The 12,513-nt window shown below is 43.6% G+C and overlaps 1 protein-coding gene across 1 annotated transcript in view; it reads left to right on the top strand.

Moving 5' to 3' along the window:
* LOC139414157 (zinc finger protein GLI2-like) overlaps positions 1-12,513 on the top strand; it is a 71,485-nt gene that overhangs the window by 40,414 nt on the left and 18,558 nt on the right. Inside the window, exons 4-6 of the mRNA XM_071162039.1 lie at positions 1,519-1,718; positions 4,202-4,381; positions 12,038-12,239. Of these exons, the coding sequence (XP_071018140.1) occupies positions 1,519-1,718; positions 4,202-4,381; positions 12,038-12,239 (582 nt within the window). The remainder of the gene's footprint in view (positions 1-1,518; positions 1,719-4,201; positions 4,382-12,037; positions 12,240-12,513) is intronic.

Below are 12,513 nucleotides of genomic sequence, written 5' to 3'. Positions count from 1 at the left end.
CGACAGAGCCCTTTATGGTCATCCGTTAGCTAAGTCCCATGGCAGAAAGTTGGCTTTGAGACAAGCCTTGCTCGTCTGGGGGGCATTTACTGGAAACGGAGTGGACTCACTTTGGGTCAAGCACAGACCAACCGGCCCCTAGAGACAGACAGTACTGGGGATAACTGAGAGATTGAGGTCAATATGGGTCTGTATTCAAAAAGCGTCTCAGAAGGAGTACAAACAGACGAAGATTCCAGCTTCAGACACTAAACTGTACACTCATTTCTCATAGGGTAACTAGAGAAACTCTAGAAACTCAACCTGCTTTAAGTCTTCCGTCTGGGTATATCGATATTTGTATGTACTAGTTTCTGGTGTGCTGAAGGAAAATGAGTCTGGTATCTCCTGCATAGTGAGTAGTCTGGCTTTCCAGACTCATGGTTCCAACCCCAGAGGTTCAGACATACAGTGGCTGTAGGAAGAGACTACCTGGTGTGTGCTACTGTATCCTCGGATCTTCAGCCTGTCAGAGGATCTATCTGTACAGCTAGCAGCAACCAGGCAGGAGACACACCTCGCATTGACATGCCATGAGTTCCTCACTTTCTCCTCTCCGGGTCAGGTTAGAACTCATATCAGACACAGTGTGACTATCTTCAATATCATCCCTGTCTGGGATTAAAGGAACAAGGACAGGTGAAATGCTGAAACCAGCTACAGTGCCAGAGCCAGACCAACGTCTTTTAATGTTGAGGGTTGAACCTTTTGTCTATCTGTCTATCTGTCTGCCTGCCTGCCTGATGTTACAGTATATTTGTCTGTGGATGAGGTAACTTAGGGTAAATTAGTGCGACATCAGGTAATGCCGTAGGGCTGTAATATCATTACATTGCATGGTTGCGTTACACACACACACACACACAGTCTGCTCCATGACCCCATCTCACAGGAAACCTCTGTTGCAACGTATTTCCAGATCAAAGCCCTGATAGGATGTGGAATGACCTGCGTCCCAAATGGCACCCTAATCACTATACAGTGCACTACTTTTGACCAGGGCCCTATAGTGCACTAGGGGATAGGGTGCCATCTGGGATGCAGGCCATGATATTAGACGTGATCTCATTCTCATTCCAGTCTATAGACACAGAGCAAGGAGACAGAGCGTATCAGATTCACCTTAGATTCATTATTCAGGCTTAGACCTGGCTGGCTGATACACTTATACAAAAGTCTCAGGTGTGTGTGTGTGTGAACGAGTGCTCTGACTGCATCGCGCAGCACGGTCTGCACCGCTCTGTAGTATCAGATGGGGAAATGGTTAGGCCTTAGGCTATGTCATGTAAGGACTTAGGTCAGGTGAGATACAGCAGAGAGTCCCGTTGTTTTACTTTCATTTGTAACTGTTTGTATTTCCATTGTAACTTAAAGAAAATCACAGGAACCTGTTCAATAGTTTCCGTCTAAATACGCCATGAACCACAGTGTACGTGAACTAAGATAATAACGCACCCTCTCCTCTCCTCTCCTCTCCAGTCCTGGACTAGGTGGCAGCCCGGTCATGTCAGACATCTCTCTGATCCGTCTGTCCCCCCACGCAGCCGGAACGGGGGAGTCCCCCTTCAGCCCCGCTCACCCCTACTTCAACCCTCACATGGAGCACTACCTCCGCTCCATTCACAGCAGCCCAACCCTGTCCATGATCTCTGCGGCCCGCGGACTCAGCCCTGCAGACTGTGAGTTCAACTGCATGCCTAGATTGTGCAACACCCAAGGTCATTCACTGCCATGAGCATCACCTTACAATGTGGATCCCAACAGAAGGAATTGTGTCATTGATCTATTACTGAAAGCTTGGTGGAGAATTGAAGGATTCTCACTTCTGAAGAGTTACGCAATTGTTTTCAGTGTGGAGAGGGGATTTGCTGTTGTGATTGTCAGTAAACAGCATGTTTGATTGGGCATTCAGATTAGGTTAGACACATAGAGAAGGTGCTACATCGTTGCATAAATTAGTCATATATGCTACATATTGCTCTTTGTGAAGCTCTGACCTCCCTCTTCTCACCACGTGTTCAATATAACAAGGGGGTTATTGGAAAGCCATGGAAATTGATCAAACAAAACAGTCCCAATGGAACTCCCCCCAACTTTCCCCCTTTACCTCAGAGCTGAATTACAATAACGGGTGGAGGCGAGGAGCCAGAATAGGAAATAAATCACCTTTTACAGTCTGTCAACAGTAATGTGGTCTTGCTTTTAAAGTTAAATAAGCAGTGCAGGGTTGGAGATCTCGCAGTGATAAAGCCATGGGAAAGAGGGAGCAAATGAAGGAGGCTATTTTCGGTTGAGGGAACGCAAATAGGTGGTTTGGCGAGAGAGGAGAGATGGCCTTGGATTTCATTGAGAGACGGCGGACATTTAGTTTGACGTTTGATGTTCCTATGTGAGCCTTTTCAAAAACAACTGTTATATCTTCTAGAATAGGGCAACCGTGTTTCAGTCTGGATTTTGTTCCTTTAGTTTTCAATTAAAACTGATTTAATATAGAACACTACCCATGGAAATGAAATGGTTTCAGGAAAATCTCTTCTTAGTCGCTGGCCAACGCATATAACAGAGGTATAACAGGGGTAGAACAGGCAGAGTTTCTGCTGCTCTTTTCTTATTGCCGTTTCTGCGCTACATCCCATTAGCATGACATTAGCATTGACAGGCCTCAGGATTCCTTTGGGCCCAGTCTGCTGTGTTCTATTTGTCATTCACATTCTCTTTCTATGGACTTTCTGTTCATTTGATTGAAAAAAAAGAACAGTTGCCCGGCAGGGACGGCTCAGCTCTGCTCGGGCCTTCATCGGACTGCTTCAAAAGATATGTTCCTCATTGTGCTGATCCAAAGTGACTCCCTCCATTTAAGTGGTTATGTGATCCAGGAGAGAGAGAGAGAGAAGGAGAAAATAAAGGTCTGGTTCTGCTATATGAAGTCAGTACAAGCACATGTCTGTTTTCTTTTAGCGCAGCACGGCCTAATTGTGTCTGAAAGATCACTTACAGTGGGAGAGGTGACACATTAGGGGGAGAGAGGGGAGCGAGAGGGAGAGAAAATGAGGGGAGTCCTGGTCTCTTCCTCCTCTGGACCCTGACCCAAACTATAAACAGAGCAGATATTTCCTTCTAAATTCCTGGAGAAACAGATGGACTTTGGAAGCCTCTGGGACAGAGTGCTGCTATTCAACAGCAGCTATAGGCCATATCCCACTCTTATTGCCCCTGACACTTTTAAAAGGGCTTTACTGGGTGTAGTTGTTAACAGACTAACACCATTGTCACTGTAGGATTCAGGGTTCTCCTTCAGGGTGTGTGTGTGTGTGTGTGTGTGTGTGTTCAAAGAGAGAAACCCCAACACTACTTTGTTTCTGAGTTGGAGGAAATGCAGGAATATTGAGTGGGGCCCTTTCTCTCTCTCACTCTGTCTCTCTCTTGCTGTCTCTCTCTCTTGCTGTCTCTCCCTCTCGCTGTCTCTCTCTCTCTCTCTCTCTCTCTCTCTCTCTCTCTCTCTCTCGCTCTCGCTCTCGCTCTCTCTCTCTCTCTCTCTCCTTAATCTGCAGGACTTCTGACATGCCTCACTGCACATCACTAACCTCACTGCCCAGCCAGCCTAGCCCTCCCATTCCCTCCCGTTCCTCTTGTCCTGCATCAATGACTGCATTCCAAATGGCACTATATGCTCTATATTGTGCACTACTTTTGATCAGAGCCCAGGTCAAAAGTAGTCCACCATATAGGGAAGTGGGTGCAATTTGGGATGTAGATAATGTCTCCCTAGGACAGGGCCATGATGTCGCCAATCTTAACCCTAACCCTTTTCAAACTGCTCTGGCAGCATGTGGTGAGACCAAGTAGACCAACCGGGGCTGGAATCTGGAATGTCTTTCTCCCCCCTCACTCATTATCTCTCTCTCTTCATCTCATTCATTCCCCCTAAACCTTCCTTCCTCTCCCTGCAATGTTCTTGTCTTCCCTCACTCATTCTCTCCCTTGTCTCCTCCTTCCTCCCCTCACTCATTCTCTCCCACGTCTCCTCCTTCCTCCCCTCACTCATTCTCTCCCTCGTCTCCTCCTTCCTGCCTTCACTCACTCTCTCACCCTCCTCTCCTCCGTCCTCTCCTTTAATGTCGGTCTTCCCTCCCTCATTCTCCTCCTTCCTCTCCCCCTGCAGTGGCGCATGAACACTTGAAAGAGCGGGGTCTGTTTGGGTTGCCCCCTCCCCCTCCTGGAGCCAGCCCTGCTGAGTACTACCACCTGATGGCCAGCCACCGTAACCCCTACGGAGAGCTGCTGATGCAGGGGGGTGGGGCGGCAGCTGCACACCTGCCAGACTACATCACCCCCATGGATGGTGAGTTAGACTGGGACCACAGAGGCCCACTCCTCTTTACCGTATATCTGTTGTATCTACACAACAGGTTGATACTGTCTGTGTGGGAAGGGCTGGAATGCATGGGAACAAAAGGGGAAACATTTTTACGAGTATTTTTTCACTCAATTCCTGGTGATTTACAGTGGGGAGTTCTCAGACTTCGCCAGTTCCCAGACTTCCACCCTTGGAAGTGTGTGGGTATGAATTGTAACATTCATTTTAGGGGAACGATTTTCTTTGTGTCCCCTGCCCCTTCCTCTGTTGGTACCAGTGTGTACTCTAAGACTATGATATGGTGGCATTTGTATTGGAAGGTATTTAACTTTTAAAAGCAACACTGAGATTGCAACGACCTCACCTTAGGAGAATGATGAAACCCCAGATCAATGGAACTGTAGGCAGCAGAACATTAAAAAAAAAGGCTTTTATACATTTTTCATTACAAACAACTTCAAAGGGCGGGCCAGAAGCCCTCAGGTACTGTAACCACAGTATAGCTTCAGTAAGTATTTTCCCTCTCTCAAGTCTGTGCCAGGACATTCCATAAACTACAGACCTGATTGTACCGAGACGACATTTACTGGAGGAGGTTGCTCATTCAGAGGGGAGGAGGGGGACAGGGGGAGGAGGGGTGAGGCAGAGGGCGCCTGGGTCAGAAATATGTTTTAATGTAATGAATGCCTACTTTCATCCTCAACTACCTCTGTCACCTTTAAAAGGGTAGTGGTGTCTAAGGGGGAGACGGACTATTATACACAGGGATAGTGTTACCGTGCAGTGGCGTTACCCATTAGGCTATAGTGTGGTGTGAGGGAACACGACAACAAAGACCACCCGATACAGAAGCGTGGATATCAAACGAGTTGACTGTGTTTATATAACAGATGGGTTCAGATTAGGACAGCCACTGATATTCACTTGCCTTTTACTGTATCGCTGCGTGACATTTACAGGAATCCCGAAAGACGTCAAGGCAATAGGAGACACTGTCGGCCCTGATCCGTCACCATATGAGGCTCACTGCTACCGGTGTTGCTATGGTAGCTACTACCACTACTGCTTCCTCTGCCGATTAAAACACACAACTCACCCCATAGATGTCGCCTCAAGCAGCTCACACTTCGCTCCAAACACTCAGAGGAAGAGAGATCGGGCCCCTGCCCCAGGTGAAGGGTAGGGTTTGATTTGACACACAGACAGTGAGTTTTGCTACCTGTCCTGTACAAGTTAAATTATTGCTCTGAGGCTAGTCGGTCTACCTGGGTGTACTGTGAGAGAGTAAACATTGTCCTCCAGTCTCTGAGTTGTACAGCATCCAGCAGGCCCGGGGTTCTGAATGAGCTGTTGTGCTGCATTGTGTCTGGGCCAAGCTTCTGCTTGCTCAGGCCAACCAGGGGCCCGCAGCCAAAGGCCTCAGCTTGCTGTGCGTATAAAAACTGTCATAACTTCATTCCCAAACAGTGAAATACACTGAGCAGGCCTCTCTGTAGCCCAGCTCCCAAGACAAATGCTGTGTACTGTATGATGCATTTGGCTTGTTAGTAGTGTAATATATATGCTACACAGAGACACAATGGACCTTAACTACCAGGAGAAAAAAAGTTTAAGTAAGACCACAGACACTTTGGCTCACACAGCTTCTCCAGGAGGCCTGGCCAGAGCAGGCTGTGAGTGTGAGAGCCAGCCTTATTTAGTGACATGGCCACTCAGGACTCAAGGCCAGCCCAGCCTCTGGAGGAGGAGGGGTCCACTTCACACACACACACACAACCTAGCAGTCGGTCGTCCACACACACAACAACTTAGCAGTCGGTTGTCCACACACACAGCCTAGCAGTCGGTCGGTCGCTGCCTGGTGCCTGGCTTGCTGACATAAATCACAGGGGAAAAGGGAGGCGAGGGGAGGGGGGACGAGGAGAGGTGTGGTGAGCGCCAGGCCCGGCTTTCCATTACCTCATTTATCAGGGGAAGTGGCACATTAATAAACACATCTCCCCTGAGGTGAGCCGCTAACACAGATAAATAAGGCTGCCATTTCTGAATGGCTTGTCCCAGTCACTGAAACTATAGAGCCAGTAATGCAATGTAAATACTAAGGGCTAAATTCACCTCAGCTTTTTTTTTAGGATGAACCTGAGTTATTAACTAGTTAACTACCGCTAAATTACAACACGTATTCTCCAACGCGAACCCCCTCCCCCGATCGTGTGCTCAATGTCTTTAACAGCTCATGTGAGAAATGTATTTATACTACGTTTGACAGCAGAAATATCCCCTGAGAGACAGTGGTGGAGTCCCTTTCAGGGCTGGGATCCATTTTAATTTAAAAGTGATTTTTTACATTTTTATGTAAATGGTCAACTTTAAAAAATAAATATATTCTACTCATCTGTTTATTGAGAAGTCATTGAAAATAGATGCATTTAAAAAAATATATTGTTGTTATTCAAGTTTACTTCCTGAACTGACTGCCTTCAATTGAATTGACCCCAGCCCTGGTCAATATGTCCCAGGACATTTCCGAAAGTCCCAAAACACTAAAACTGAGCACGTGTGTGTTACTGTATTGGAGATAAAATGTAGAAATGACAGTTAGCCATTAGAGCTTCTGCTAAGAATAATGGCTCAGCATGTTATTCTCTGTGGTGGTACAGTAGCCTGAGTTTAATCAGCCGAGGCACTGTTTGTGTAGAGCTGCTGGTGCAGTGCCTGGTGTTGGCAACACATGTTATTGAGCCATTATGGACGTCCGGTTGCAGTGTCTTTGGTTATTATCCCACAGGTCCTAATGACACTGTTGCTCTGGACTGGCTCCACTAACACCACTGCTAATGTCTAGCACCTGTTGAGCCCTGAACAACTGGCTGACTGGCTCTCCTGCTGACATCACTGGCCCCCCTAGAGCAACGGACTCCAGAAGCACACCGGTTACATATCATAGGAAATTAGATAATAACCAGCTTTATGAATTTCACCTGTGATTTGGTGTTTGAATTATTTATTTTTTTACAAAATGCCATTACCGATACAGTTTAAGGCTTTTAGTCTTAAAATATGTTTAAACAGCTGGTTACAGTAACTGCTGTACCTGGCTAGTAGCAAATTAAACACAGTGGCACTTTTTCATTAAGTAATTATTGGATTGTTATTATGTAATTATTATCCTACCTTGTCATTTTTCAAAGTATGACCAGGTAGCTTAGCGACGTATACAAATAAACGGTGACAAAATGCACATTATAAACCATGAACATAAGAGCGATCAAAAACACTTTGCATGCATTTCAGTTGAAATCAATTCTCTAAATTGGCCTCATTTACCAAAGTGAAGTACAGAATGTTATTTCGATCACAGTGAGATTTTTATCTGTTTTAATTAAAGTACATTATTTAGGCTTAGATGTATTATCCTTTACACTGAATCTTAATGAGGTCACCGTGGCCTATGGGTGCATCCCAAATAGCCCCCTATTCCCTTCATAAGGCCCTGGTCAAAAGTGGTGCACTATGTAGGAAATGGGTTGCCATTTACGATGCATCGATTTTGAAAGACAACAGAGCTAAGATCTTTTCAAACAGAATAGAAGCCGTTTGTTTGGAGCATTTTGTGCTATTGAAATTTTAGACTGTGTACGTGGAAAATGTGTGTCACTAGGGCACATTAAAGTTGTTTGAGGATTGTTGTTTTAGGTTTTTTATTTTCATCTTTCATCTCCATCCCGTATCCGTCCTCTGCTTTACTTCCTTCCCCTGCTATAATTCCAGCACCGGATAAGAGATGAGTTTATTTTACTGCAACAATATCTTCTGCCAGGCTCGGTTTCCATCACCTCAGACAAATTGTTTACTGTATTAGCTGGGAATCAATCTTGAGCACTTATTGATAGTGCTGCTCTTTTCCCAGGGGGTTTGGGTGTCGGAGGGAGGCTGCGTTAGCATCCATCACCCAGTCCCAGGCTGGGCTAGAGGCTAGGCTGAGCTGGAGCATTCCTCTAGGTCTGTCTCTCTCGCTGGAGCTCCAGAAATAGCACAGAGTTGGGCAGGGTAGGATGGGGAAATGACACAATGATAGTGAGAAAAAAAGATTGACTCGATATAATTATTTCTGCCTGTATGAAATAAACACAAATATTTGCAAACATTCGTAATATCTCACAGTGGTAAAGTGGGTGCCTTCCCCACTGGGCTCTTAAATTGGCTTGGAGTGAGCGATAGGGGGAGGAGCAGAAAGCAGGCTACATACATGGCATAAAAGGTTAAACTGATAGCCATTATAGATCAAGCATGGTGTGGGATAAATATGTATATGTGTGTGTGTGTACAGTACCAATCAAAAGTTTGGACTCAACTACTAATTCCAGGGTTTTTCTTTATTTTACTATGTTCTACATTGTAGAATAATGCTGAAGACATCAAAACTATGAAATAACACATAAGGAATAATGTGGGAATCATGTAGTAACCAAAAAAGTGTTAAACAAATCAAAATATATTTTATATTTGAGGTTCTTCAAAGCAGCCGCCTTGATGACAGTTTGCACACTCTTGGCATTCTCTCAACCAGCTTCATGAGGTGCATGGAATGCATTTCAATTAACAGGTGTTTCCTTCTTAATGTGTTTGAGCCAATCAGTTGTGTTGTGACAAGGTAGAGGTGGTATACAGAAGATAGCCCTATTTGGTAAAAGTCCATATTATGGCAAGAACAGCTCAAATAAGCAAAGATAAATGACAGTCCATCATTACTCTAAGACATGAAGGCCAGTCAATATAGAACATTTCAAGAACTTTGAAAGTTTCTTCAAGTGCAGTTGCAAAAACCATCAAGCGCCACTTCTAAAGGACACCAATAAGAAGAAGAGACTTGCTTGAGCCAAAAAACACGAGCAATGGACATAGACCAGTGGAAATCTGTCCTTTGGTCTGATTTCCGCATGTGTAGTTCCCACCGTGAAGCATGGAGGAGGATGTGTGATGGTGTGGGTGTCCTTTGCTGGTGATACTGTCGTGATTTATTTAGAATTCAAGGTACACTTAACCAGCATGGCTACCACAGCATTCTGCAGCGATACACCATCCCATCTGGTTTGCCCTTAGTGGGACTATCATTTGTTTTTCAACAGGACAATGACCAAACACACCTCCAGGCTGTGTAAGGGCTATTTGACCAAGAAGGAGAGTGATGGGAGTACTGCAACAGATGACCTGGCATCCACAATCACCCAACCTCAACCCAATAGAGATGGTTTGGGATGAGTTGGACCGCAGAGTGAAGGAAAAGCAGCCAACAAGTGCTCAGCATATGTGGGAAGTCCTTCAAGACGGTTGGAAAAATATTCTAGGTGAAGCTTATTGAGAGAATGCAAAGAGTGTACAAAGCTGTCATCAAGGCAAAGGGTGACTACTTTGAAGAATCTAAAATCTAAAATGTATTTTGATTTGTTTAACACTTTCTTGGTTACTACATGATTCCATTTGTGTTATTTCATAGTTTTGATGTCTTTACTATCATTATACAATGTAGAAAATACAAAAAATAAAGAAAACCCCTTGAAGGAATAGGTGTGTCCAAACTTTTGACTGGTACTGTATATATACTGTATGTAATGCATGTGTTACAGGTCCCAGTTTTGGGACTGGTGGAGCAGATAATCGTTCCTGTAACACAGGATAAATGATGAAACAGGAGAACGTGGCTTCTCTTTCAAAGGTTCTCTCAATTATCTTATTCAACATTTTCTCAAGTACAAATCGTATTTTTCTGTCTTTTCATTGCATTTAAATTTGTTGTTTTCTTTTCTTTAAGGTGTATTTAATAATTTGTCTTATAAATCCCTGACATATTATTTCATAAACATGTCAAAAATACATAAATTCACACATAAAAATGATTACATTCCAATCGAATTCCAATCCAAAAATTCCTTACATTTATACCCCACACACATTTACTCTTAACTGGAATTCACTTGTTTAGGTTATAATTATGTGGTTGACTGTTGCTCACTATAGCCCCATAGGAGACTCTAAAGCATGAACACTTTTGAATGGTATAACTCATTAGAAGTTACTTTATAAACCCATGCTCAAAATACATTCACCCAAGTGTAAGAAGGGATAATAGAAAGACAATACTATTGCAACTGAGATTAATGCTAATTATTGAAAAATGACTGAACAAGCTAGCACAGCGCTAACCGAAGCTAGCAACCAACTGACCGGAGCTAGCAAACAGCTAACCGGAACTAGCCAAAAGCTAACCGGAGCTAGCTCTAAGCTAGCAGCTTTTCTAACATTTACAGTACAACAATTACAAAATTATTAAACATCACAGTTGCAACATTAAATTCTCTAAATCCTTAGGATATTGTCAGGAGTGTCTTTTTTTTTTAAATAAAAATGTTCAGGAGTTAACCATTTGTTTTCTTCTAGATCAAAGGAATTCCCTGCCATCATTTCACTTTACACTCGACATACGTTTTCTATCTAGTACAAAGTTATACAATTACTATGTTGTTCAAAATCATTACATTCACTTCAACGGACAAGTTACATAACTATATTGTGATATTCAGTGTATTTTTGCACTTTACTGACAGGATAAATTATGAAACAGGAGAACGTGGCTCTTTCAAAGGTTCTCTCAATTATGAGCAGTGGTGTAAAGTACTTAAGTAAAAATACTTTAAAGTACTACTTAAGTCATTTTTGGGGGGTAACTGTACTTTACATTACTATTTATATTTTTGGCAACTTTTACTTTTACTTCACTACATTCCTACATAAAATAATGGACTCTTTACTCCATACATTTTCCTTGACACCCAAAAGTACTCGTTACAATTTGAAATGCTTAGCAGTACAGGAAAATTATCAAATTCACGGACTTATCAAGAGAACGTCCCTGGTCATCCCTACTGCCTCTGATCTGGCAGACTCACTAAACACAAATGCTTAGTTTGTAAATGATGTCTGAGTGGTGGAGTGTGCCACTGGCTGTCAAATAAATAAATAAATAACAATAAAAGTAAGGAAACCGTGTCGTCTGGTTTGCTTAATATAAGGAATTTGATGTATAGCATTTACTTTTTACTTCTACTCAAGTATGACACTTCAGTACTTTTTCCACCACTGTAATTAAGTACATTTAAAACCAGATACTTTTAGAGTTTGAATCAAGTAGTATTTGACTGGGTGACTTTCACTTTTACTTGAGTCATTTTCTATTAAGGTATCTTTACTTTTACTCAAGTATGACAATTTAATACTTTTTCCACCTCTGATTATTAGAACATACACGTGCAGGATCGCATATAGTTCCAGTGCGAAGCGAACACGTCTCACTGCCCCCTACTGGCCAACAGTAGTATCAACGCATAGCAATGGCGAAACCTTGGGGGACTGACAATTCAGTAAAAGCATTCTTCCCCAATACTAAGAAACAATACATAAACACGAATGTGACCATACATTTTGTGTGCGTCACACATGTACGTATGTATTCAGTATATGCAAACTACGACAATACGTCTCTGCATACTTGAATCAGATGCAACTATGCCCAGCTGAGAGGAGAAGTTCAGAGGTTGTCAGACTAACGGTCTGTATGTGTCTGTGTGTTTTTCTTTTCCACAGTGTCACGGTTCTCCAGTCCCAGACTGACCCCCAGGCTGAACAGAAAGCGAGCCCTGTCCATCTCTCCTCTCTCGGATGCCAGCATCGACCTGCAGACCATGATCCGTACCTCACCCAACTCTCTGGTGGCTTACATCAACAACTCACGCTCCAGCTCTGCAGCCAGCAGCTCCTACGGACACCTCTCTGTTGGAGGCATCAGGTACCCTAGCCAGTAACTAGTCAATATGTAGTAATAACTGATTGCTCAAACTATTGATATAAGATGCTTGGATAGGGTTAACTGATATACTGGTCACATGATTATAAACTCCATTTAAGTCATATAAAGTTATACATGCCTCCGGAGCGGCGCAGTGGTCTAAAGCACTGCATCGCAGTGCTAGAGGCGTCATTACAGACCCAGGTTTTTATCTCAGGCTGTGTCCCGACCGGGAGACCCATAAGGCCTATCCCATAGGCCTATATATTTTGAT

The sequence above is a fragment of the Oncorhynchus clarkii genome, chromosome 7, assembly GCF_045791955.1.
Source record: "Oncorhynchus clarkii lewisi isolate Uvic-CL-2024 chromosome 7, UVic_Ocla_1.0, whole genome shotgun sequence".
Lineage (NCBI taxonomy): Eukaryota > Metazoa > Chordata > Actinopteri > Salmoniformes > Salmonidae > Oncorhynchus > Oncorhynchus clarkii.
The sequence above is the reverse complement of the archived record's forward strand: the minus strand, read 5'-3'. Positions and strand labels throughout refer to the sequence as shown.